The sequence below is a fragment of the Leptonychotes weddellii genome, chromosome 9 (genome assembly GCF_054177405.1).
Source record: "Leptonychotes weddellii isolate Sample4059 chromosome 9, ASM5417740v2, whole genome shotgun sequence".
Taxonomy (NCBI): Eukaryota; Metazoa; Chordata; class Mammalia; order Carnivora; family Phocidae; genus Leptonychotes; species Leptonychotes weddellii.
This window is the reverse complement of record NC_138377.1, coordinates 2,237,782-2,265,541: the sequence shown is the minus strand read 5'-3', so window position 1 is coordinate 2,265,541 and position 27,760 is coordinate 2,237,782. Positions and strand designations below refer to the sequence as shown.

At 49.4% G+C, this 27,760-nt stretch overlaps 1 protein-coding gene across 6 annotated transcripts in view; it reads left to right on the top strand.

Moving 5' to 3' along the window:
* The window catches only part of TECPR2 (tectonin beta-propeller repeat containing 2), a 102,882-nt gene that overhangs the window by 30,028 nt on the left and 45,094 nt on the right, over positions 1–27,760 (top strand). For all 6 annotated transcript variants that reach the window (XM_081829874.1, XM_081829875.1, XM_081829876.1 and 3 more), the window contains 9 exons: positions 2,717–2,874; positions 10,709–11,021; positions 12,662–12,794; positions 16,382–16,684; positions 17,495–18,489; positions 20,351–20,534; positions 22,573–22,746; positions 24,619–24,799; positions 25,900–26,041. In XM_081829874.1, coding sequence (XP_081686000.1) covers positions 2,717–2,874; positions 10,709–11,021; positions 12,662–12,794; positions 16,382–16,684; positions 17,495–18,489; positions 20,351–20,534; positions 22,573–22,746; positions 24,619–24,799; positions 25,900–26,041 — 2,583 coding nt within the window. The remainder of the gene's footprint in view (positions 1–2,716; positions 2,875–10,708; positions 11,022–12,661; positions 12,795–16,381; positions 16,685–17,494; positions 18,490–20,350; positions 20,535–22,572; positions 22,747–24,618; positions 24,800–25,899; positions 26,042–27,760) is intronic.

The following is a 27,760-nucleotide window of genomic DNA, read 5'->3' as shown; positions in this document are numbered from 1 at the left end:
AAAAAAAAAAAAAAGGAATAGCATGGAGGACAGTAGGAGAAGGAAGGGAAAAATTGGCGGGGGGGGAATTGGAGGGAGAGATGAACCATGAGAGACTATGGACTCTGAGAAACAGGGTTTTAAAGGGGAAGGGGGAGAGGGGATTGGTTAGCCCGGTGATGGGTATTAAGGAGGGCACGTACTGCATGGAGCACTGGGTGTTATACGAAAACAATGGATCGTGGATCACCACATCAAAAACCAATGATGTATGGTGACTAACATAACATAATAAAATTAAAAAAAAAAATGCATTGTTTTGGTTGGAGTATATAAAGAAAAATCTGGCCTCCACAGACCTGTAGTTGGAAACGGGACAAGCATTGTAATAGCCTCTTTAGAGAATTGTGGATATTCTTCATTAATCTTACCCCCAACTGACGGATGGTGGTTTCTTTAAAGGTCAGTTGTAACTGGGAAGCTAAAACCATATGGATGGATTTCTGTGCTCTTAACAGTAAAATCCAGTGGTCTGTCTTGCACTTTGAATGGCTCTTTGATACACGCGTGATTTTGTAATATCATGTGTTGGTCACTTGGAAAATACTGATCTACTGAGTGATGCAGATCTTTTCAAATGTTGACACAATTATATAATATCAAAGAACACATCTTTGTTAATATCAGCATCATTCCGATCAGAAAAGTCTTTAGCTACTGGGAATTGCTCAAGTTCACAAGGGTCGATACAAGTTTTCAGTTCTAATCCTCATTTGAAAACTGGAAATTTAATATCAGCAACAAACACGATTCCTTGTTTTTACCGAAGTGACAGGTCACTTTGTTCCATCTGATAAAATGTCTGCCAAATACCCATGTTTGAATAATTAGAGTATGTCAAATAAAAATGGTATTCTGTGAAAAAAAAAAGCAGCTGGTTGAGCTCCCAGCTCTCACAAACCAGTGCTTTTCCTTGAGAGAACCAGAGTACCTCGGGGGGCAGCAGCAGGACCGGGTGTGCATGCCCCATTTTGTCACACAAAATCCAAAACTGTGTCTACCCAAGAGCCAAGATTTAATGAAATTATAATTGTTTTGCATCAAAGACAGTCTTCAGTGGAACGCACATTTTTTCCGTGAGCGGTGGCGGAGGGCACGGTGATGATTGGTGGCGTTCAGGGCCCTGCTCTGCCCACCATGGCTTTTGTGTCAGGGCAAATGTCAGCTCAGTGAAAAAGGCAGACGCATCCGAGTATCGTGATGGCAGTAGCTTGGGCCTTGCAGGCCCGTGGAGAGGACTGCCGAGCACACTTTGAGAGCCGCTGTTGTGTAGGAAAGTGTTGAGGTTATTAGGAGTCCCTGTTCCTTCCTTCTGCTCAGGCCCGCGGGCAGCACCAGGACAGCACTGTGCCCGAGCCTGCATTTCAGGAAGCGGAGAGAAAGCCACATGCAGAAAACAGTGTCCTTGGCACCCCGGGAACTTATTTCCCAGCTTTATTGAGGTTCTGATAGGTTTTTTAAAAAAAAATGCAAGTACAAAGAGATTTGCAAAAGAAAGATATGGGAGGCTGAGTGTTTTTGCAAAATTCATACAATAAATTTAGTTCATTATAAGCTAAGTCAAAAACTGAAAAGCTACAGTTTACATAACTATAAATGTGGGAGGAAGACCTGCTTTAAAAGTGCTTGATGTTTGGGGGCAATGAGAACCCCTCTCCCTTCACTGTCTTGGTGGTTGTGCAATTGTATATGCACTGTCACAATCCATAGAATCATGTATCTAAAAAGGGCGAATTTTACTGTATGTAAATTTTACCAGTAAGTCTGATTGCCGCTCTCCCTCCTACCCCCGAACGGTCTGTGAAAGTGCATCAGGATTTCTTAAACAATTGAAGAAACTGGTTTGGGAGAAGAGTAACTTGTAGAAGCAGATTTTTGACACCAAGAAACAGAGTTTGTGGTAGCAGTAAAATACCTCCTAGAGTTTACCTTTGGTCTTCAATATATTTAATATTCAGTTCTGTTTTTTTCTGACCCTTTCAGTTGCCAAGGCCATAATGTCCCCAAAATTGCTTTGAATTCTTTGTGGGGGAAGAGTGTAATGTGACCTTAGGTGATAGTTGCCACAATAATTTTATAGAAAGTCCCGTTGTGTTCTACTAGAATAAATTCTACTCCTAGTGTAACATATTTCCACTTAGATCTTTATGGACTCTTCTTTGAACTATCTACTGAGAACATTTTAAAAGAAATTATACAGATTTTTTATTTTTTTATTTTTATTTTTATTTTTTTTAAGATTTTATTTATTTATTTGAGAGAGAGAATGAGAAAGAGCACGAGAGGTGGGGAGGGTCAGAGGGAGAAGCAAACTCCCTGCTGAGCGGGGAGCCCGATGCGGGACTCGATCCCAGGACTCCAGGATCATGACCTGAGCTGAAGGCAGTCGCTCAACCAACTGAGCCACCCAGGCGCCCTATACAGAATTTTTAAATGTTTCTTACCAAACTTGATATAGCCTGAGATAGGTGTTACTGTTGTTTTCTCATTAGTAAGAACTTTTCCAAATAATTTCATCACAGTGGGTTGACATTGAATCTGATGAGAATTAACAACATACGTTTTTAAGGTGTATTTTGACCCAAATACAAATAACAAAAGGATGCTTCCCAGTCATAGAGGAAGTTGGGTTACTTTAACTCCACACTGAGTTCGGTTTAACTGGACTCTCTCACAGGGTGTGTGTAACTCCCATTTGGTGTTGGAAGAGCCATCTTCAATCGTGCAACTGGATTATAGCCAGAAAGTACTGCTCGTGTCTACACTACAAAGAAGCCTGCTTTTTTACACGGAAGAAAAGTCTGTCAAGCAGATTGGAACACAACCAAGGAAAAGGTAAGCATCACAAGTGCACCAGCGTGGTGGTTACAGAGGGGCTTTAAGTTTTCCTAGGTTTCCTGTTTGCCATGTGCAAGCCCACCGTGGCTCTAAGCCTGGGGTTCCCGGTGGGTCCCTAACCTGCCCGGACACCTCATCCCAGCATCAGACAGAAAGAGTGTGTCCCTCTTGATCTGCTGCAAGAACCTGCAGGTGTGGCCTCCTTGCCTTGAGTGCCAGACCTAGGGGAATCTCCGATGTAGTCTGCCTTGGGTCCACCCCTGTGTGGGCGCCCCTCCACCACAGCCCTGGTGAAGGGCGAGAGCCCCTCTGCACTGTGTGGGCTGTGCCAGGCTTGGGGATAACTGGCAGACAAAGTAGCTGTGAGCCCACCATCATGGAAACTTAATAAACTCAGCAGAAAAGTTGCTAATAGTTATGTTACCTGCTATGGAGCAATGTGTGTGGGGTGCTGTGAAGCTTCTACCCGGCCTAGGGGTGAGGGCAGACTCCCCGAAGGAGTGGGCGAGGGAGGAGTGGAACTGGCCAAGAGGACTGGGGAAGGTCTGGAGGGGGTGGCTTCTAGGCTGAGAGATTGTCTCCCTCCCCCCCCCCCATTTACCTACCACCTGGAAGGACAGCAAGAGAAGGGGTCAAGTCCAGTTGCCTACCAGCCATGTGGGAAGAGGCAGCAGGAACGCATGGTGACCTCCCTGCCAGAAACACACTTGTGGAGCCCTGGGGCCTGGTTTATGTGGGTGTGGGGTCAGTGAGGAGGGACTAGGTAAAGTGGTGGGGCCACCGCCTCATTCTGAGAGGGGCAGAGAGCCAAGTGGGGGCAGGAAGAGGATGGGCGCCAGCAGCTTGTGGATTGGGCAGCAGGATTTGGAGAAGTTCCTGGTAAAAGGGCACCATTGCCTATAGAGAATCAGAGGGGCTGGGTGGCAGGTGGGTGGGGAGTGTGGTGAGCAGGCTGACAGTGAGACATGGATTGGCTGCGCCCATGAAGGGAGGGCCCACGGAGGCTGGCGGTGACAGCCGGGCGGGTGACGGATGGCCCGGAGAAGGGCTCAGATGGGCGGAGGGTGGCAGCCCTTAGCTACCAAAAGACCTGGTCATGCCTCCCTTTGGCTTCCGTTTTCTATTCTGAATACCCCCTCAATTCCATCAACAATTTAGCCTTTGTATAGCAGTAGTCTCCCTATTGGCCCCCAGAAAACACAGTAGAATTTGTAGCCCTGGCTTAGGGGTTTTGCACATCTTCATCTTGCTTTTCCCTCTGCCAGCGTCCCCTCTTCTGCCTGATGTTTTGTCCTGACTTGTCATCAGTGTCTTTTTGGAAGGATAGTGGAGGGTAAAGAGAGAGATACGAAAACCAGTTACTTTTCACGTGGATCAGCCAATAGTCCTTCTCTTAAAACCTGGTCTTCCAGCCTCCGTCATGGAAACCTAAGCAAGTTTCCATGAGCCCCTCCAGGTGCACACGTGTAGTTGGTCTTTTGGCCTGTGCCGGGCACTGTTCTAGGGTGCGGATGCAAACAAATGTGTCCCCTTTCTCCCCGGGAAGTGTATTTCACTGAGCCCTAGAGGAGTGGGGATAACACAGAATAAATGGAAAAGTTGTTCACCCCTGGGTCTTAAAGGCTTGTTTTTCTGTGGTGTGCTGTGAGTCTGTGGTTCAGAAAGGGCGTCTGGCGAGTCTGCCCCCTGCAAGCAGTGTGTCATTCCGCAGGTGTTTGGTGTGCCTGAGGGGCAGCCGTGCGCGGTGGACAGCGGTGAGCCAGGGACAGGTCTCTGCCCTCAAGCAGGATCCCTGTGTAGCCTGCAGTGTGTGCTGTGGAGCAGGCAGTCAGGGGGAAGCCTTCGGGTGGGGGTGGCACGCTCTCTTAGAATGGTCTGGAAAGACTTCTGTGGAGAAGTGATATTTGAGCAGAAGCCTCAAGCATGGGAAGAGCTGATGGAGGAGCATTCTGGTCTCAGGAAACAGCAAACCCAAGGCCACCGATTGGGCAGGGCTTGCAATGTTCAGGGAGCCAGAGGGGGCCGGGGTGACCAGGAGCAGTGGGTTGGGTGCACTGGTAGAAAATGAGATTGGAGGGCGCCTGGGTGGCTCAGTCGGTTAAGCGACTGCCTTCGGCTCAGGTCATGATCCTGGAGTCCCGGGATCGAGTCCCGCATCGGGCTCCCTGCTCAGCGGGGAGTCTGCTTCTCCCTCTGACCCTCCTCCCTCTCGTGCTTTCTGTCTCTCATTCTCTCTTGCAAATTAATAAATAAAATCTTTAAAAAAAAAAAAAAAAGAAAGAAAGAAAATGAGATTGGAGAGGAGGGCCCGAGCCAGCTTAGGGGTTGGTGGCTGGGGGCACCACGTGCTATTGGCCGAGTTATTCTAGGCATAACCAAAAGCTATTGAAGTGCTTTAGGCAGGAGAATGGCAACATGAGCGACGTTTCAGAGCTCACCCCTGGTTCTGTGTGGAGACTCAATTGGAGATGGGCAGGAGGGGGCAGTGAGGAGGGTACTTCAGGAGTCCCGGGACCAGGCATGGAGACTGGCTCCTGGTGGTGGCCATCAGGAGGCGGGGAGATGGAGGGAGCTGTAATTTGGGGATAGCACGGGGCTGGATAATGGATTAGATAGAGGGGAGGGGAAGGAAAGAAGAGAAGACTTTGTGCTGGTGGCTGTAGCAGCTCGGTAGCTGCAGTGGGCACAGTGGGGCAAGCCTGGGTTTGAGGTCTAGACAGCCATTCTGTGGGGGGCAGCCATTCTGTGGGGGGCATATTGAGCTGGAGGTGCCTGTTAGGTAGCAGTCAAGTGGGAGTCATAGTGAGGAGTGACATCTACAGGCCTGCAAATCATTAGATGCAAGCGACATTGAGACCCTGACATTGGGTGAGTTCACCTAGGAACAGTGTTTATTCACCTAACATTGAAAAATCCTCACCGAGTCTCTGCTGTGTGCCAGGCAGCCTTCTCCATCTGAGGAGACAGCTGTGAACTGGGAAAACCTCTAATCGTGGGGAGCTCACATTCCTGAAGGGGGAGACCAACATTAAATATATTCTAGAATGCTCGGTAGTAATAAACCAGGATATGGACTAGAGAGGAGGGAGCAGGGGACACAGGTGGGTGCTCTAGATGGGCAGGCAGGGATGGCTCTTCCGCAGGAGGGACTGGAGCAGATTCCTGAAGGCAGGGCAGAAGGAGCCACCAGAGGACCTTGGAAAGAAGCTCTTGAGGCAGAAGCAGTGCGTGTGCCAAGCATTTGAGGGTTTGGAGAGCAGCAAGGCCATGTGTGTGTGGAGCAGAAGAGGGGCCAGGTAGGACCCCATCCTGTAGACTTCGTGGGCCTTACTCAGGGGCTGCTTTATTCTAGCACGCCAGCAGTCATGAGAGGCTTTGACCAGGGCAAGTCACCCTTGCTGCTCTTTGGAGGGGGCAGGAGTGGCAGCTGAAGGGGGCCAGCCAGGGGCTTAGGCCAGGCCAGGGTAGTAGGAATGCTCGGAGGGCAGAGCTGACAGGTGTGCTGACACGTTGGCTCTGGGGGGTGAGAGAGGGAGATTAGTCAGCTGAGCACTCAGGGGAGTGGCGGCACACTGGCCTAGAGAAGCCTGGGGGAGATGATAGAAGAGTCTGTTGTGGACAGGTAGCATGGTCTTCCTCCCAGGGGAGAGCCAAAGGGGCAGGTGCAGCAGCCGTGCGTCTTGGGAAGCAGGTGGGGCCAGGGCGCGCATTTGGGAGCCTGTAGCATGTAGACGGTCTTCAAAGCTCTGGGACGGACAAGGTCGCTGTGGGCGTGAGCATAGCTGGAGAAGTGGGGGGGGGTCTCTGTTCTGGGCTCTGGCAGAGACTGGGATGTGAGGAAGGTTCAGAGGAGTGAGAAGTTGGAGGCCACATGAAGGAAGTGTCACAAGGCTACGTCAGAGCTGCTGACGGCCCCAAGAGATGGCGTGAGACAGATGTTTGGATTTGGTGACCTGGTGGCTACACACAGCCTTGCTGAAGGAGAGGGGCCGAGGGTGAAAGGGCTGGAGGGAACAGGATCGCAGTGCTCAGAGACAGCTTTTTAGGGGGCTGGTTTTTGTGGAAGGGAACACAGAGGAGGGGGCGCCTTGGCAGGGAGTGTGGCTGGGTGGCTGGCGCTGGCCGGCACAGAGCACAGGATGGCGGTGCCCGCCGTGGCCTCTCAGGCCCGCTGGTGGGTGACAGCGTGGCCTGAATAGGGCTGGGGTGTTCTCAGCGGGGAGCAGAGCACTTGCAGGCAGGGGAACCTCGGTGGTGGGGGATGGGGTCGTCCTTTTCTGATGGAGTTTGTGAACCTCCTCAGACGAGACCAGCTAAAACACATTGTTACTCCCAGAAGACCTCAGAGCCCGCTGGCTGTTCCCCAGAAGTGTTGTATCTTTGCTCTCCTCGGGGTCTGTGTTGCACTGTTTCAGGTGGAAACCTCTCCCTACCTGTTAGGTGTCCCCTGTGGCCCTGTCGTCAGGGCCCCTGAGCCTGGCCACCCGTGTTGGGTGTGGACCTGTGGAGCCTGCCCCCCCAGCAGAGCCAGCATCAGGTTCTGGAACAGGGTCACTGCCATTGTGCCTGTGTGGTGGTCTGTGTGCAGTTGGCTGCTGAGCCTTTTGTCACCCATCTTAGACTTTCATTCTCTTGCCTCGGGCTCTCTGTCCACGCTCAGCATTTCAGGTCTGTGGCACCAGAGATTATACAGCACATTAGAAAACATTCCTTTCAGAGTGCCCGGCTGGCTCAGTCAGTAGAGCGTGAGACTCTTGATCTCGGGGTTGTGAGTTTGAGCCCCACGCTGGGGGTAGAGATTACCTAAAAATAAAATCTTTTAAAAAACCCCAAACAGGGGCGCCTGGGTGGATCAGTCGTTAAGCGTCTGCCTTCAGCTCAGGTCATGATCCCGGGGTCCTGGGATCGAGCCCCGCGTCGGGCTCCCTGCTCGACGGGGAGTCTGCTTCTCCCTCTACCCCTCCCCGCTCTTCCCTCTCTCTCTAAAGAAATAAAATCTTAAAAAGAAAAAAAAGTAGGTTAATTTAGTTAGGATTTTAGAACCCTATGGTGCCTAGACCTTAAAAGTTGGAGTCTGAGGGTCCACTTGAGAACGGACAGCAGCAGGTGCTACACAGTCATACGGCAGGTGGGTGGCACCAAGCCTGGGGTGTAGGACAGTTTACACCTCGCTCTAGCTAGTTGTTATCCCCAGCTTATCTGCCTTCCCCCCGCTGACCACACACCACACATTCAGCATTTCCTTAGAGCCAGCCGCCCACCAGGACCCTCTCGGCATGTTCCTTCCCCCACAGTGCCCGTCCCCTCCTCAGCCAGGTAATAGTCCTGGGTCTAGCCCTCTCCTGCCCCAGTCGGGACACACCCCGTCTGGACTCCTTGGGCGGCCCTTTGAGCCTCAGATGCTCTTGCGGTGGTTCATACACATGCACGCATCTGCCCCCGTCTGTTCTTAGTCTGGGCCAGGATCTTGTCTCATTCATCCCTCACGTTGCCCATGGCCCCGGGTCTCACACAGTGTTTGTTCCAGTGAATGCTTTAGTTACCCAAGGTGAACAAATCAAAGTGGAAGTGACAAGCGATTTTTAAGAGAACCTATAAATAGATGGAAAACATTTAACAATTGGGTCACCAGACAGACATGGATTTGACAGGAAGGTCAAGAGGAAGAGGTTATGGACTGCCCTGCTAGAATTCCTTTGGGTCTATTTAGAGAATCTTCCCAGAACAAATCCACCAAAGGCAGTAATCAAACGCGATGCTGATTATAGAGTTGTCCGTGAATGATCTACAGCGTTAGAACAGTCTTGGTTAATCTAACGATCTTCGTTTCAAAGCCGAATTTGATATTCGATATCCTCCTTGGGCCCTATCCAGAGGGATTTAGTTACTGTGCAGCCAGAGGGACCTAGAGAGATACTGACATGCATAGAAACGTCCAGATAACTCTATCTACGTGACCGTGTGGGATGGGCCCTGAAGACAGCCCCTCAGGAGGGCCGGTGCGCTGCTGCGTGCAGGGAGGGTGAGGAGAGAGGCACGGGGCCCGTGGGGAGCACGCGGTGCTGGCGTGAATAGAGCTAGAGGCCGATCCCAGCTGCGAGCACCTGTAGCCCCAGCGGTGCTTTTGTGCCTTCGTAGACTGGCTCACTTAATCTTCGCTTGAACCTTTGAGATGGGAATGATTACTCCTGATGTACAGATTAGGAAACCAAGCTCCAGAAAGGTTGCATAGCACAAAGCAAATGTCGGGGCTGGAAATCGAGCCCTGCTGTCAGTCGAGAGTCGGTACTCTTTCCACTGCTTCAAATCAGGGAAGTATTTTGGAAACTCTTGAACTTTGAGCTCTGGTAGGAGCCTGAGATTGGGCAAAGGTATGGGACCATGAGAACTCAGAGGGTCGCCCAGCTGGCTCAGTTGGGGGGAGCATGCGACTCTTGATCTCGGGGTCATGGGTTTGAGCCCCACATTGGGTGTAGAGATTGCTTAAAAATAAAGCCTTTGGGGGGAAAAAAAGAATTCAGATTGCTGGTGGGAGCATAGGTTGGTATAATCACATTGTGAAAAAAGTTTGAAGTTGTCTTTTAAACCTGAAGGTGGTCAACTCAGCAACCCAACAGTTACCCCACAGAGCAACAATTCCATCTCCGGGAGATCCTGGGCAGACTCTTACACCTGCGTGCTAGGAGGTCTGCATGAAAATGCTCGTAGCACGTTGTTTAAGATAACAAAGTAGAAATAATTCAAATACACATCAACAAGGGAGTGAGTAAAAATATTGTGGCAAACTATGTAGTGGTGAAAATGAACGAGCTATAGTTTTTTTTATTAGTAAAGATAAATCTTAGAAATACAATGTTAAAAGCAATTTGCAAAAGTATACAAGTAGCATCATACTTTTTTTATGCAAATGAAAGATAATACTAAAAAATATGTAGTGTTTAGGAATACATAGGTATGTGGTTAAATTATCAATAATAGTAGAAGCAAGGGAATAACAAACAAAATGCAGTCTGTGGTCACACCTGGGGAACGGAGGGGCAGGAACATTAGGAGCATCACCCGTGTCCCTGATGATTTATTTCTGAAGTTGAGGGAGTTCCCGGGTGTGCATTTCATTTATTAGACTTCATAACTTTTATATGCCTATAAATGTGTGTGTGTGTATAGTATAAAATAACATGTATTATTTATATAATAAAACATTCTTTTGTGTTAGGTATTTCATAATTTTAAAAATAGAAAACTGCCATGCCTGGGGACCAGAGGGAAGCTGGTCCCTGTGATGGGTTCAGACTCAATGGTAGGCATGACGCTCATTCGCTGGGATGCTGGAGTGAGTACAGCAATCAGGCGTTAGAAGGAACAGAAGTTCCAAGCAGGGAGAGGATGGTCAGACCTGGATTTGTGAGCTTCTGCCTCATTTTCTCTTCTCTGAGACAGGAGCTGGACTCTTTACGTCATGGGGCTGCTGTGAGGATTGAGCCTGAGGGTGGGGACAAAGCCCTGGGCACAGCACCAAAACGGGTTGCCATGAGACAGGCTGCACGCTCAGCGGGTGCACACTTGCGAGGGGGCTACGGGGAGCAGAAGACACAGAGATGACAGCGTCGTTCTAGTAACAACAGAACAAACCATAGCAGAGGGTTTGAAAAAACATTAATCTTGTTCGGGCTTATCCAGAAAATTCTCATTAGAGTTGATATCAAGGGTTGACAACTGTCACTTTAAATCAGTTCATATCGCTTCTTTCTTTCTTTTTCTTTCTTCCTTTCCTTTCCTTTTCCTTTTCCTTCTTCTTTTTCTTTCTTTTCTTTCTTTTTTGTAATTTCAGCACTGGGAAATTTGGAGCTTGTTTTATACCAGGACTTTGTAAGCAGAGTGATCTGACCTTGTACGCATCACGGCCTGGGCTCCGACTGTGGAAGGCAGACATCCATGGGACTGTTCAAGCCACGTTTATCTTAAAAGATGTCTTTGCTGGAGGGGTCAAGCCTTTTGAACTGTACCCACGTCTGGAATCCTCCAACAGGGGAGGTTGCAGCTTACCTGAGAAACACCTGGGGCTTGTTTCGTGTTTCTTTCAAGAAGGCTGGGTGTTGAGTTGGAATGAATACAGTATTTACCTTCTAGACACCGTCAACCAGGTAAGTGACATGATCGCACCACATCTTGGGTGTCTTTACAGTGTTTATCTACAGATTATCTCTCAGAACGATAGAAGGGACAGCATTGATTCTAATGCTTTACTTTTTCCTTTGGGCCAGTCAAGGAAATCCAGTAAGGGTCTGATTATTTTATAGATTGGTTTTGGTAGAACCTTCTAGCTGTTCTGCCTCTAAGCAGGAGTCTCGTCTGCCTGGCATGGCTTCCCTCATCTGGAACTTGAGGGCAGGGTGAGCTGGGCTAGGGCCACCAAGCTGCCTTTTAGCCCTGAGTTGGTTTCTCTTCTTAAGGAACACTTTGAAAGGCATTTTTGTATTCTTCTCCACTTATAGACAACTTAAGTTTTTTTCTTTCTCTGGGTACTCTTTGAACTGGATGTGCTCTTAGTAGTCAGTGGGGTTGAGAGGTTTGGTGACTGTGTATCGATTCCTTTCTTCTGAGCCCTTTACCCCAGTGCTTTCTGTGACAGGTGTAATTAACTTCATGAGACAAGGGGCTGTCCATGTGCACACGTGGCTGCCATCAGAGTCTGTGTGGCAACATGATGGGCAGCTTTCAGATTAGTGGCATGTTTCTAGATGTTCATCAGGATTATTTAAAAATTAACAGAGGGGCGCCTGGGTGGCTCAGTTGGTTAAGCGTCTCCCTTCAGCTCGGGTCATGATCCCAGGGTCCTGGGATCGAGCCTCACATCTGGCTCCCTGCTCAGTGGGGAGCCTGCTTCTCCCTCTCCCTCTGCCTGCTGCTCTGTCTACTTGTGCTATCTCGTTGTCAAATAAATAAATAAAATCTTAAAAAAAAATTAAAATTAACGAAGAATTCAGGCCCTTTTTCTCTCTATAGTGAACTGCCTCTTGTTTGTATTATTAGCCAAAAAGAGAATGTTTTAAAATCATTCAGACTCTGGATGTCCTGTTTTCAGATGGTGTTAGGGGCCTCCTCCCTCTCTCCATTCATTCGGAGCCATGAATTGCAGTGTCCACTTGTCTCTCCCGCGGGAGTGCACACAGTAGGGGTCGAGACCGGTCAGCACATCACTCTAGACCAGGAGCAGCGTTCCCTGTGGGCATTCGTACAAAGTGCTGTGAGCTGGGACGAGTCCCGGGCAGTGCCACCGAGGCTGAGCTCCCCGGGGACTGTTTCCCGAGGAGGCGATGTCTGAATCAAGTTGGAACTCTCCCAGTAGACAAGAGTCAGGAAAGGAGTTTGAGCAGAGCCGTGGCATCCTGGAGGAACAAGGCCCACTCCGCTCAGGGCACCTGAAGCGCAGACCAGGGCAGCTGTGCGAGGCTGACAGGCAGGTCCTGCCAAGGAGCATGTGCTCCATGTGCTGGGGGGAGGGGGCGAGGCAGGACACGGCTCCCAGTGCTCAGAGGTGCGGTGAGCTCTTCCCTCAGGCTCAGGAATTCACTGGCAAGGTTTATGACTCCAGGTCATGTATCTGTCGGATACTCCCTACCTTTGCGTTCGTTTACTCTTAAGAAGTTTCAGAAAGTGGGCCCAACAAAACACAGGTGTCATTTGACTCATTTGGATTCCTGCCCATGTCTGTTTGCTTTCAACTATTACTATTGCCTGGTGGTGTGATTTTCTTTTCTTTTTTCTTTTCTTTTTTGGACAGTCCACAATTGCTGGTTTGGAAGGATCAGGTGATATCGTGTCTGTTTCCTGCACAGAAAATGAAATATTTTTCTTAAAGGGAGATAGGAACATTATAAGAATTTCAAGCAGACCTGAAGGACTGGCATCAATAGGTTTGTATTTGTTATAAAATGTACCCGTGTATATGTAATTGTAGTTTATAATTTATAAACCTTACCATTACTTTGTTAGTTAAATGTAGCTTTATTTAAACAAGGAAGTATTAGGAGGGTTTCCTATGTTTTTTTTTTTTTAAGATATTTTGTTTTTAAAAAAAAAGATGTTTTGTTTCAGAGAGAGAATGTGTGCGAACAGGGGGAGGGGCAGAGGGAGAGAATCTCAAGCCGACTCCGCGCTGAGTGCGGAGCCCAACTCAGGGCTTGGTCTCACAACCCTGAGATCATGACCTGAGCTGAAACCAAGAGTCGGACGCCTGACCCACTGAGCCGCCCAGGCGCCCCGCTATGAGTCATAAAAGATGGTTTACAGTGCTTTTCTTGAAGCTTACCTACTTTAAGGCTCATATCAGACAACCTCACATTTGGTAAAGTGGTTCCATAGGTCTGGAAGCTGGGGAGGCCAGACGAGTAGTGAGGAGAACTCAGCACCCACATGACTGGTCGCTGGTACCTGACTCCACGTGTGGGATTAATAGTTCCAAAGATAGAGACTTGCCAAGATTTTAGAACATGGAAATCTGTTATCTGGAATATATCTTTTACCCTCCACACTGTTACTCCTTACAGCACTGGTCATTCTCTGTGCTGTTGACTTTTCTTTGTAATTCATACAAGCCCAGATTCTAATGAGCAAAGAATCTTAATACGTGTTCTCATGCACACATCCACGGTACTTTGTACACTTGGGGCTCATCAGTGAACTTGTTCCTGCTGGTGACAACAGCCATGTGGGGAGGAGGAGGAGAGGCCTCTCTGTCACTCCCTTTGTTCTCACTATGTTCCAGAGACTGCTGAGCACTTAACAGTCATGACCTCGTAAAATCCTGAACACAGCCCTAAACGGAAGGTACTGATTCTGTAGACGAGGAGACCGGGGTTTGGAAGTTGCAGTGAGGTACCAAAGACACCGCCGCTGGGGGGACGTGAGCAGCACACCAGGGACATCCGTGTGGCCCCAGAGCCCCCGCGTGTGTGGCCTCTGGAGTTCACGGAGCAGTCTCGCAGGCGTCTTGGTTGATGCTCATGACAAGCCTGTGGGAAATGTGAGGCAGGTAGTCCTGCCACTGCCTTTCCCCAGCCAGGCCGCCCTCCTCCCGGGGCTGGGGGCAGCCTCGTCCCTTCCTTGCTTGCAGGCCACCGCGTCTGAGGTGGTGTGCAGGGCGCCCCCTGCCACCGCCCGCTGTCCCCAGGGCCCAGGCAGGTCTGAGTGCTAGGTGTGTGGTGCTCCCCGACGAGGCCTACTTCTGTCCGGATGCTGCCCTCTGTTCTCTCCCCGCTCGTTATTTTAAGACCCACTTCAGGTCTTACTGTATCTTTTTTTTTTTTTTTTTAAAGATTTTATTTATTTATTTGACAGAGACAGAGACAGCAAGAGCAGGAACACAAGCAGGGGGAGTGGGAGAGGGAGAAGCAGGCTTCCTGCTGAGCCGGGAGCCCGATGTGGGGCTCGATCCCAGGACCCCGGGATCATGACCTGAGCCGAAGGCAGTCGCTTAACCAACTGAGCCACCCAGGCGCCCAGGTCTTACTGTATCTTTTGATACTTTTCCTGAGTGCTTTAGTTAAGTCAGCCTCTCCCTGTCTTCACTGGAGTTCCCAGGGGCCTCTCCTTCTACCACTCTTGTGACTGGGGAGCCGTTTACTTACTTACCATGTCCTTACCTCACAAAATAAACTTTTTGTTGCAAGGATCTTGTGGCTCAGCTTTGTGCCCTGACACAGCACGTGGCACATAGAAGCCCCGAGTGAGTGAGTGTTAATCCATGGTTTCCCTGTTCCACAGATTAGAAAACCAAGGACTGGGGGGTAAATGACAAGCCCCAGATCCACCAGCCCTGCCTTCTGATTTCTGCTTCAGCCAACGTTTCTTCTGCTTCTTCTGCTTGGCTACATTGGTCAGAAGTGTAGACCTTTTGCTGTAGCCATGGGCTTGGGGGTATCTTGGCCCTGGGGGCATCTTTGCTATGACTTCTCTCACCAGCACTAGCTGGTGTCTGAGTCACTGCAGGAGAGGGAGTAGAGGTCCTGGACCCAAGTGGGTGGGCCAGTTGCAAACCCGAGGCCTTCTAGAGTGGGGAGCAAGGCGAGGAAGAGGAGCTCCAAGCGGCAGGCTCCTGGGCCCCCAAGCGTTACTAAGCATTTTGTCTTTCTGTAATGTTAGAATACGAAGTGTAGTTAGAAGGAAAGTATCCCAAACAGTCTCTCATGAGCCAGATATTTAGGACTTGAAAGATGAAAATGTCATAAGGGCTATCTTGGCCCCAATTTTACGGTCTCTTAAGAGATGGCGGGGTGGGGGTGAATTACTTCTTAAGTCAGAGGGTAAGTCAGGATAGCTGCCATTCCAGATTATAATTTCTGTGGAAAGTGAATAAGCTCTGAGTCTTGAGTTTATGAGGGGCACCTACAGGGTGTGGTCAGGGGCGGAGAGGCTTATAGGAGGGAAGTAAGCTCCAGACCTAGCTGTTCAGTGGGGCCTCTCTGCGGTGATGAAAACGCTCAGTTTCTGCACTGTCCACCAGTGGCTGAGCGCTTGGAATGTGGGGGGTGCAACAGTATTAAATTGTGTTTGATTCTGAATTTAGCTGCACATGACAGTGGCGCTGTATTGGACAGGACAGCTCTAGACCAAGACCTGACGCCAACTGTGTGATCTTGGACGAGTTGCTTCCCTGGCCAGGCTTCACACCGAGCACAGTCCTGCCTGTCTGTCCCCAGTTGTGCACACCGCAGCCCCTAGTCTGCGCCTGACCACCCTCACAAGGGACAGCAATTCCCATCTGTCTGCTTGATGGTCCCGGAACAGTGTCGGGCACATAGTGGATACTCGGTATCCGAGGGATGGCTGAGTGGATCGAAGTGGTCCCTAGTCCTGTTCTACGTAGAGGGTACTATGGATGGAACTGTTATGGCCATGGTGACCTTGTGGTGTTGTGTTGAGAAGGACGAATCCATGAAAGTGAGAAACTTGCTGGCTCTTGTTCATGGGCACAGAGCAGGGTGACTTGACCCTCCACGGCCAGATCCTCACGCCGCTCTCTGCTCGAAATGGACACTGACTTCGTTAACGCACTTCTCTGTCCTGGCTTTGTTCTCGTGGAAATTCCCTTTCTCCCCTTAAATTTCAAGAAATACAGGTACACATACATTTTTCAAGTGCCTTTTGAGTTCTTTTATATTTAAGGCATGATCTAAGTAGGGGATATCACTAAGCCCTTTTCTTAGGTCATTTGTCTTCTTTAGGAATTATTTGTGAATTGATGTGAGAAATGCCGTATACTTAGTAGTGTCCCCTTCCTATTGAGCTATTTACAGAAAATAGCCCTGACAAACCATTTTCCTGATTTTGGTGTGTGAGCTTCCTGGAGCACAGAACCGTTTGTTGGACTGTTTTGTGTGATTCTTACAGTTTCGCCAGTCTTCTGAGTTTAGCAGGCAGGTATTTAGGGTTAGCAGATCTGAATAGGAGCGTGTCGACTTTCTTGGATAAACAGCAGTAACACCCCACCCTTCTTTCTCAGGGCGAGATGGTCTGGAGATGCCAGGATGTGCAGAGCAGGCCCCCGGGCAGCGTGTGGAGAAGCCGTCGGGGGCCCCGGTTTCTGAGACGAGGCTCAGGGGCTCTTCCGTGGCCAGTGAGCCAAGGAGCAGGAGCAGCTCGCTCAACTCCACCGACAGTGGCTCCGGGCTCCAGGCAGCTCCAGAGCTGGGGAGGGGCAGCCAGCCCGCCTCACAGAGATTCAGCGTGATTAGCTCAGAAGACTTTGACCAGGAGCTTGTCGTGAAGCCTCTGAAAGTGAAAAAGAAGAGGAAGAAGAAGACAGGTACCATCCGTGGCAAAGCACACACTGACTCCTGCTTACTCAGGGGCATTCTTAGACACTTTTTGGGAGTGCTGCTTTCACTGAATGAGCACTTGCCCATTCAATGAGAAGCAGAGAAGGCCTTCAGAAAGCAAGTGTGTTCTTTCCTCAAAGGAGTTTTACTGTGAGATATTTCATGTGTTAAAAAAGTACCACGCACATGGAGAGCACCTTCATGAGGTGTAAATAATATAACAGACACCTGTGTACTTACCATCCTGCTTGATGGGTCTGGGTTTATACTTCTCAATATTTAAATAAAAATTTTGATATATCCATGTATAGCATGTATTAGACCAGAGAGGCTATGAGCCTGGATGGAAAGTCATGGAAACAGAAGATCGATGCTGGTGTCTAGATGGGTCATTTTACATTTAGTGTTGCATAGGTTACCGGACATGGGATTTAACATAGAAATGGTTGAACTTTTTACTCCTTGGTTCCTGTTAGGCTTCTCGAGCTACACATACTTACCAGATTGCTAAGCATTTTAATAATTTTAAACAACTGGTCTGCAGTTCATCCTTCCCTTTGTTTTCCTCCGTTAACATTTCTTGAGTGGGGCCTGGAGCCCATCAGTGTGTCTGATGTTTGCATCCATTTAAAACATCTCTGCATGGGGATAATTCGTGCTTGAGAGATGTATTCTTCACCACTTAAATATCCTTCATTTAAAATGTATTTTTTTTCTTGAGCCAAAATTGTGTTTGTTGGTCTCTTACTCTTTATGTGGAATCATACCCCATTTTAAACATTCTTATTTTAAATTAGAAGGTGGAAGCAGGAACACGTGCCACAGCTCCCTTGAATCGACTCCCTGCTATGAATTTCCGGGTGACAGTCCCCAGTCCTTGAGCACAGACCTGCTGTCCATGACCTCAAGTTTGGGCAGCATCGTGGATCGGTCGAGCACAGAGTCTCCTGACCAGGAGAGTAACCTTAGTGGTGAGGTGAATGGTGTCCTGCAGGAAAATAATGACCCCGAGGCATTCAGTGTCCTGGAGGTGCCGGAGCCTGCCCCTGACGTACTGAATGAAGGGAATGGCGACAGAGCTGGACTCCCACGATGTAACCGTGCAGACGACACAGAGCCACACAGTGCAGTGTGGACTTCACTCTTGGAGCTGAGGGAAGCTGTGGAAGGTAGTGACGTTACAGAGCTCATAGAGGAACCTTGTCCCGCAGACGATGAACTGAATAGCAGACAGTCACCCTGTCGAGAACAGGACAGCTCTGCTGAGGCCCGGGAAGCGGAGGACATGCCTGATGTCCCCCAAAGCACTTTTTCTGAAGTCCCCTTCCTGGACTCCCTCCCGGTGCCTTCCAGCCTCAGCTGGGTCCCCCATGCCGAGCAGCGGCTGCCGGGGACCAGAGCTGACAAAGGCTGTGCTGAGGAGCCCAGCAAGGAGCAGGGCTTCCTCACGCACATGGGGGGTCCCGGCCACCTTGGCTCACATCCCTGGCACACTGTCACTGACGGTGACACAGGCCTGAAGCAAATGGTTGCGTTGGAATGTGACACGGGGAGTGTGGGAGGACGGCTGGCACCCCCGGTCTCCGCCTTGGCAGCTCACACTCGTGAGCCTCAGCTTGAGCAGCCTTCACGGGACCAGGTGTTGACGTCCAGTGACGAGGAGGACATCTACGCCCACGGGTTGCCTTCCTCTTCCTCGGAGACCAGTATGACAGAGCTCGGTGGTAGTCGCTCTCTGCAGGACCTGAGCCAGCCTGGCGCAGATGACACTGGGCTGCTAAAGTCAGATCAGGTGTGTGGGTTTGGGGTGGGCCGGTTTCCTGAGGGTCCACCCAACCCATGTAGTTAAGGATGGTTATTCTTGGTCATTTTACATAAAAAAGAGATTTTTTCAGAGTACTTAGTTTTCTTAGCAAGTGATTATAATTCAGTGTATTTGATTTCGAAACTAACCAGGTATTATCACTTCTTTTCCTACTAAGTCGTTGTGAGGTGTGGATTATGAGTGTGAACTTATGTGTACTTTCCCCAAATGTACCGCTGGATTCTCTCAGTGCTAATCACGCGTATTGTTTGGGTAGCTCTTGCCACGTGCCGGGCAACATGCTAAGTACTTTGTAAGTTCAACTCATTTACTTCTCTAAGAACTAAACAAACCATGAAATAGGTACTGTGTGGTCCCCGTTTTACAGTGGAGGCAATCGAGACTTAGTTACATGGCTTGCACAGGTCACATAGCAAGTGAGGGGCAAGGCTGGCCCCGGGACACCCCCCCTCAGCCTCTGTGCTGTCCTGCCTTGGCAGTGAAATGTACTGCTTAGTTGTTTGGCGACAAATGCCAAAAGGTTAGACCTTACACTCAGTTTTGCCTGTGCCCATCCTTTCTTGAGTGCCTTCGGCTGCCAGGCTCCGTGTTCAGTGTTGGCTGCTGCAGGGTGTGGATAGCCAGTCCGGATCTCAGAATCTCAGGGAGGAGCCAGACGTGCATGTCGATCATCTCAGTTGAGCAAGACTCTCGGCCAATGGTGGCGAGCCAATGCAGGGCTCTGGGAAGTGTGAGAGGGCGCCTGCCCAGGGATGCACTGGGCAGGCCGACCATGTCTCATGGGGGCGGGCTATTGGGATTCTAGGCCAGAACTTTAGAAAAGCCCTCCCCTAGGTGAGAGGGAACCTGGCACTTGGAGGACTTCTCCCTCCCTTCATGGTTCCCCCCCCTCCCCTTCCAGTAGCTAGAAAGCCAAGAGATTTTTGTGGCATTGGGGAGGGGGGCTCAACATGGGGTGCAGGGCTGAATTGAGAAGGGGCGGGTGCCATTCTCTCTGAAGCGAACTTCCATATTTGGGTGATTGTGCAAGCACATTGATTTTCCTCTGTAGTTTCAGAAAACTGTTAAAACTGCAAAGACTTCGTTTAGCTTTGATTTTTTTTAAAGAATCGTAGCAAGAAAACATCAGTCTATAAAGTTCAGCCAGACTGGGTGTCTTGGCCAGATTTCCATCAGCCACATGATGTGTCCTGTGTCCAGTGATTGGGACCATGCTTAAAACCCGAGGGTAAAGACACAGAGATGGTGGTAGTGCTTCTCATCCTCGTGCATCTGCAAGGATCCGATGCACAAAACACGGATCTGCATGTTGTATGAAGTGCAATACACCTGTGCGTAAAGCTAGGTCATTTTTTTTTTAAAGATTTTATTTATTTATTTGACAGAGAGAGAGATAGCAAGAAAAGGAACACAAGCAGGGGGAGTGGGAGAGGGAGAAGCAGGCCTCCCGCGGAGCAGGGAGCCCGACGTGGGGCTCGATCCCAGGACCCTGGGATCATGACCTGAGCCAAAGGCAGACGCTTAAAGACTGAGCCATCCAGGCGCCCCAAGCTAGGTCATTTTAATGTAAACACTGAATTAGGAAGGGTGTTCTGACATGACAGAGTGTTACCCAGGCGTGCCCTGGGGTCCTAACGAGGGACGACAGCTCCCATTTCAGAACGCTTCTCTCAGAGTATGGTCCAAAGATAGCAGACCCTGCATGGCTTCTCAGAGATCCTCAGCTCTGTGACTTGAATGATACCCTGCACGCTTGTCTTGTTGACGACAGCACGACGGTGTAGCTGCGTGCTCTGCTACAGAACTCACCAGGCTCTGTCCTTGTTAGTTTGCAGAAAGCTGGATGGGATACGCTGGTCCCGGCTACGGCATACTCAGCTTGGCGGTCTCCGAGAAGTACCTCTGGTGCCTGGACTACAAAGGCGGCCTGTTCTGCAGTGCACTGCCGGGCGCTGGGCTCCGCTGGCAGAAGTTTGAGGACGCCGTCCAGCAGGTGGCGGTCTCACCCTCAGGTTGGCCTCCCCGGCTCCCTGTCCCGCCCGGTGTAGCTGGCCCGGCACACAGCGGGCCCTGCCCGGGGCCACCCATGCAGCACGCTGGCCAGTGCCTGCACGTTTGGGGGGTTTCTCCGAAGAACAGGGGTTGCTTCATTTGACTTCAGTTAATAAACATCCAAATAAATGGATGTTTAGTTTGAATTTTTTTTTTAATTAATTGTAAGGGGAATACATGAACATGTTTTTATAAACTATGCAAACTATTTGCTTGAATTTTGAAGGATTTTTTTGAGAGAGATTAACGTATTAGCCCCTTATAAAAATGTGTTCCTATTTCTTTTTTTTATGGGAGGGGAGGAGCAGAGGGAGAAAGAGAGAGGGAAGCTTAAGCAGGCTCCACACCCAGCACGGAGCCCAACACGGGGCTCAGTCTCACAACCCTGAGACCTTGACCTGAGCCGAAATCGAGTTGGATGCTTAACTGACTGAGCCACCCAGGCACCCCTGTGTTCCTGTTTCTTAGTGTTGCTTTAAAGCAACTGAACTAATGAAGATGGACCTATGGATATGTGGGATATGTTCAGATTATTTGGGTTCCTTTCTAGAAATTATTCTTTAATGAGCGATGTGTATGCTTTGGCTGAATCATCTACTCCCTGAGTGTAAAGAAAAATGCGTTCATTCTTGCAAGCCATGGTCAGGCTAACCATTTTTAGTGAACTGGAGCAGACATCTCCTGAATGAGGTTCTACTAGGCTTTCAGCCTGTACCTCCCTTCCCTGTCCAGAATCATTTGCTCATCTGTTTTGTCATAACGTTGGCCACTTCACCTATTGGGGGGTAGATAGGTAGAATAGAAATATTTATGCGTGTTTGCCTCATAGTAACTTCTTATTGTTAGGACATTGGAGTAGAAGTCAGACAAAACATGCTCTGTGACCTTAGACTCGTCCCCCGTAATTTTACTGTGTTTCAGATGGATTTCCTTGAACTCTTCCTGGTCTTTGTCACTATTTAAAATACCAGTTTGCTCAAGGTTGTTTTACCTCTTCGCTTGTTTGAAAAATATTTTTCCTTAGATAGTGGCTGAGATCATAGTCTACTTCATTAGCTGGCGTTATATAATTGTGCATTTTAATTCTTTCTGTCATTTACTTCTGGTTTTATCTCCCCAGCCATTTAGAAACTTTGGTTCTGTCCTGATTCTGTTGATTACTTTGTGCTTCCAAAACGTTCCGGCCCTTGTTGATCTAGTAAGAATTCTGTCCCCACCAGATGAGTGTAGTTGACTGAGTTGTCCTGCAGTGCCCATGTCTTGGGCGGGGGGGGGGGCGGGCCAGAGCCCACGGTGTTCACGGGGTGCTTCGGGCTTAGCCGTCTGTCTCGCTTTTCTCCTCTTACCTCAGCTCTCCCCTTAAGACCCTCTAGTCCAGCCTGGCTGTGCTCTTGGTGATTCTCTGGTGGTTTCTTACACGTGGCCGCCTGTCCTGTGTCACACCCTCCATCTGCATCTTCCTCCTTCCCTCCCCTTTTTCATCTTTGTTTATCAGAATCCCTTTCTGAGTAAAAAAAGGACAGCCCAGCTCAAACGCCTCCTTTCCATGCATCTTATCCCTCAGTTGGTCCAGAAGTACCCCATCTGAATCCCTCTAGGACTTTTCAACCTGTGGTGGGGCACGAGTTGTGCCTCCTGATGTAACCGTGTCAGCACTGCCACTGTACACATCAGGAGGGCCTGAGGTCTGTCCAGCTCAGTGTGCCGTGTCACTGGTCTGTTCTCACCTCCAGTTTCCCTAGCAGCCCTATAAGGTACAGAGAAGGAAGTCAGGCATGGAGACCGTGGGTGACTTGACACCCGAAGCCACACAGCTGGTGGGTGGTGGCCAAGGACCCAAACCTCGGTGCTGCGGGCTCTTTCCCCCGTTGAGGTAGAAGCAAAAGGGGGAGAGAGGTTTTAGAAAGCTCTCTCCCCCACAGTGACCAGAATGAAGCTTTTTTGTGTAAGTCATTCTCCGTACTTATTGGATGGTGATTAGAATTTTTATTTCTACAGGAGCCCTTCTCTGGAAGATTGAACAGAAATCTAACCGAGCTTTCGCTTGTGGAAAAGTGACCATCAAGGGGAAGCGGCACTGGTACGAAGCCCTGCCCCAGGCAGTGTTTGTGGCCCTGAGCGATGACACAGCCTGGATCATCAGGACAAATGGAGATCTGTACCTGCAGACAGGTAACTGGAGGCGGTGCTCCGGCCCCCATCAGTGGGGAGGTGATTGCTTCTTACTGCCCCTCACCTATTAGGGACATGCTTAGAGCCATCACAGTGCCTAAGGGGCTAAAAATCAATTTAAATTAAAATACTCCTGTAAAAAGAGAATTTGCTATTGGAATATATTAGCAGTTTCCTGCTACTGACTCACATTCAACCCCAGACAAATTTAGGGCAAGACTTCATAGGGTTAGTTAGTGAGATACAGAAACAGATTCTCGTTCTTCTTAGGTTAACCGTTGCCTGTCATTTATGCTGCAATGTCAGATCTTAAGGGGAAAGAATAACAGGGAAATGACATTAGAATCATTTTTTCCTTTAAGTTATGGCTGGATTTTTTTCAGCCAGGTCAAAGCCCTGCTTCTGTATATTTATTTACGTGTGGATCAGGAAGAAACAAGGAGAAATCATTTGATCTAAGTAGCAGTTCAACTTGTCCTAATAAACTGCCCTGAGGGGAACCTTCAGCTGCTGAAGGAGACTCAGTGGGACTTGTTTATTAAAAATAAACTGTAATGAGAGGGAGTGTTTATGTACTGTCAGCAAAATGGGATATGAGTTTCCAAAGGCAATGTGATTTATCAGCATCTGGAAAGGATATGGGGCGGGTGCTCTTTTTTAGTTGTCAGGAGGCCATATTGGATTTACGTAAAGATCCATCTCCTAACCATTTAATATTGCTGATTTGGGGAGACTGTTTTAATCTCTGTTATGAACTGTCAGCCAGGGATGATTCTCTGAGATTGAAAGTCTTTGCCCATCTGGCTCTTCCTCACGTGTAGGAGGGCCAGCGTCTCCTAGAAGCCGCTGCTTGAGCCCTGGTGGTCAGCCTCGCCAGCTCCTGGGCCATGTGCCAGCCCTGGTCTCTCCTTTCAAGTGGGAATAGCTCTCGAGAGGCAGATGCATATCCAGTTTCCACGAGCATTTGAGTTTTGTTCCTGGTGAGGAAACGGAGCGCTTCAGGCCTGGAGTTGAGGAACGAATGCTCTGTTAACCAGTAGTACCAGACCTACCGCGTTAGTCTCCAGGGCTGGCTGACGATGTGTGGTGTAAGAAGCCCCGCAGGTGACTCCCCCTGGTTGAGCGTGAGGGAAACAACCGAGGATGTGGTACCACAGGGCTCCTGTGAGCAGTCAGGGAGCACATTTGAGCACTGAGGGCTGATTGCGGGCTGACGCCACAGCGTATGGGGTTTGAGTTAACAGCTGTTCTGCCAGCTTGCCCAGGACGCTATCAGGCTGCAGACAAGCTGCAAGGAGGTGGGGGAAAGAGCCCTGGATGGGGCATCAGGGACTCTGAGCTCTGGCCCTGCCATAGCCTGGCCATGTGATGGACCTCGCCTTTCATCTAGGGAACCCCCCCCCAAACAGGTAGGAGCTGGAGAGGGCAGCTGCTTTGTCAGAGCTGCTCTGCAGAGGATGGCTGCAGGCCTCAGATCTGAGGGGGCTCTGAGGCTCTGAGGGGCACAGCTGTAAAGCATGTGCTGCTCTTGGCAGGGGCCCTTTTGGCTCAGGGTCTGGCTGCTCTCCTGCCCTGGGCTTTCTTGTTCTTCCAGAACATCTTAAGCTACTTTGGGACACCAGCAGATTCTGAATTGTTAGTTCCTTCAGTTTGCAAAGAGCTTTTGAAAACACTTCAGATATGTGTGATACTTAAGCACAACTTAACCATTTTTTTGTTGACTAGACCTTAAAAAGACAAAATACTTATTACAAAAGAATATGGCAAAATACCAAAAAAAAAAAAGAGAGAAAGAAGCAAACAACAGAATACGAATGAGGTGTGAAGTCCTGATTGTGTGTCTTTGGGGCTTCCTGTCTGTCTCCCTGGCAGGTCTCAGTGTGGATCGCCCCTGTGCCAGAGCCGTAAAGGTCGACTGTCCATATCCACTGTCCCAGGTTGCAGCCCGAAACAGCGTGGTGTGGGCGCTGACAGAGCAGAGAGCCCTCCTGTACCGGGAGGGCGTGAGCAGCTTCTGCCCTGAAGGGGAGCAGTGGAAATGTGACATCGTCAGGTATCAGGAGGAGGAGCAGAGACGTCTTCATCATCTTGCTTGTCCCACCCTTGGTTCTTTGTCAGCTTGACTCCCCTTAACGCACCCATGGGAGCCTTTCCTGGGCAAAGCTGCTTCTCTGAGGCTCGCCATGGTAGTAGTGTTCTCTGGAATCGTCGGAGCCGATGCCAGCAGCCTGACCGTGGAGACGCCCTGTGCCTGCTCTGACTGGCAGACTGGGCGTTGGGTCAGAGCTTAGCTTTTTGAAATGCTGCCGCCCTCTTGTGTGACCTCAAGCATCACATGATCACGGGTCTCTCACGACAGTTTCTATTCAGTGCTACCCAGTGCTGTCGGGGGGTTTCTGTGTAGCATCTCAGTGGTTTAAGGCCAAATATTTTTCCTTTATTATCATCCTAGTCAATGATGATTGATCTCTGAATGGTAATTTATTTGGTTACTTATACCACTCAAAATTTTAATTATAGAATTACCATCAAATCATTTTGCCAATTAGAAAAATTAGACGAGGATCTTCTTGGTTTGAACCTAGCAACCCGGTCAGCGTGAGCGAGTAGCTCCTATGCGCCCCAGCGGGGTTGGGCTGGGTGTGCGAAGGTGGCTGCCCCCAGCCCTGCCCGCCCCCAGAGCGGGAGCCGCGTAACTGCCCGGAGCCGTTAGCGTAGACGGTCCTACACCGGAGGGCGCAGCCCAGCTGAGCCCCGAAGCTGGCGAGCGCTTTACCAGAGGGGCCGGGCGGGGCCGGGCGCTGCCCGCAGAGAGGCGACGTCCGCCCAGCTGCTGCCCAGCACAGCCGGGCACACGGGGGGCACCTCTCCTGGCTCGACTGTGCAGGAGGGAGCAGTGAGGCGGAGGCGCCCTACATGCCCTCGCGCTTTTCTCGTAGGCTCTTTTCTCCCAGGGGCCTTCCCCACCATGCTGGGTTTTCAGTGTGTCTTTCAGAAGTTGCCACACGTTGAAGCAACATCTACTGCACAGTGACGTAACTCGACCCTCGAGCTTCCTTCCTTGGAACTTGTGGGTGGGGTCTAAACCCACCGGGAGCCTGCGTCCCTAGTCAGGCTGGGCGCTGACTCCCCTGTTCTCGTCCCTGTTTCCAGTGAAAGGCAAGCTCTGGAAGCCGTCTGTATAGCTCTCGGGGACCAGCAGACTCTGTGGGCCCTGGACATCCGAGGGAACCTGTGGTTCAGAACTGGTGTCGCTTCCAAGAAGCCCCAGGGCGATGACGACCATTGGTGGCAAGTAGGTGCTCAGCTCAGGGCTGCTGGCCCAGGCGTCTCCCCTGTTCATAGCCCTTCTCCTTAAAGAGATTGGGGAGGTTGGATTAAATTAAGAGCATTCACTTGTACTCTTCGAGGAGTTAAACTTTTCACTGCATTTGAGCACATTAGAAGTATCCAGGGCTTTTCATCATAGGAAGTAACTTGTATAACTCTCTTTGCTTAAATGTACAGGCTCTGTTTATTATTTCTTTTTTTGTTTTGGTGTTACTTAGAAATTTATCCTTACTTGCTAACTAAGCCCGGTGATATCCTTTTGAAGACCTAGGTAATAATGATGTTTAATTCTGAACACATGGGCTAAGAAGAGCTAGACAGCAGGTTTGGAAACCCAGCCTAACAATTAAAATTCATCTCTCCCCGCTTGTTCCAAAGGCCTCTAAGCAAGTGGCATTTCAACAAAGAAAGGAGAATGTTCCCACATGCTCCCAGAAAAGGAAACACTCTGCGTAATAGGAGGGTGTAAGCAAGCTCACTTTTCGTGACTTGGTCCCAGCCGGGGTGGCCTAGAATGTGTTTTTCAAGGAGTTGTTCCTGCCCCTTTTTGGTACCGTTCAGTGTAGCTATCACTCTCCCAGCCTCCCACGGCGGCCGGCGAGGCGGTTCTGACCCTCATTAGCTGGAAACTAGGCAGCATCTCTTCAGTGTTTGTCCCCAGTGGCTCAGGTCATATTGTTGCCTCAGACTTGCTGTGCTGAGGGCAGGTCGTTCACTAGCTGCCCTTGGGTCTGTTGGATAAGAATGTGGAAAAAGAAGTTGTGTTTGCTCTTTGAGGAGTAAGTATATGTGTACCTAGGTCTGTAATATGTCTGATACTCTTTGAAAAGTTGTACAAGTGATTTTAAAATACTTTCTCCATGCTGGTAAGCATATTACATGGTTTTACACACATGAATACACACACACTCTCACATGTATATATGTACCACACATTCCACTTTTAAGTAGCCTAAAGAAAATTATATACCATTTTATCATCATATTCAGAACATTATCTTTAGAGAAATTTAATTTGATAGAATCATCTTTGAGGTATTTGGAAGCAGAATTATTTTAATTACTGTAAGACATTTCTCTGTACGGCCAGAGCCAGCTTTATGTCTGGCTGCTAAACCTTTCTTTTTTTTAATTTGCATCCTGCTTCTCTGCAAGTGTTTGGTGCTGAGACAGTCTGTCACAGACTTTCTGTGTGGCCTTGGCATGTGCAATCTCCTGGGGAGGCCGAGAGCTCCGGGCCCAGCGTTCTGTGGGCTGTGACGAGACCACGCAGCCAGGCTGGCGGATAGCGGGAAAGGGGGCCACGGGGTCCGGACGTGGTAAAGCAATAATTCACTTCAACTTCAGTTAGGGCAGTGGTTTGCAGTTAGTGCAAGTCCTTTCATGGTTGAAAAAGGGCAGATTTGTACACTTAATCAAGCACTGATTTTTACAATAATTTTGTTTGTTTTTGTTTATAGAATTAAGTTTCCTGTAATAAATGGTGTCCCTTTCACTCAGCATTTCATTGTGCGTGACCTGGGAATGCGGCCTGCACAAGGCTGTCCTAGAAGTCGGGGAGCGACATTCTCTGTAATCGAACCCAACAGGGCAGAAGTATATGTGAAAGTCACGTGGAGTCAGATTTTGACCATCTTAGAAAGAACTTTCTAACAACCAGAGCTGCCCAACAAGAGAGAGGTTC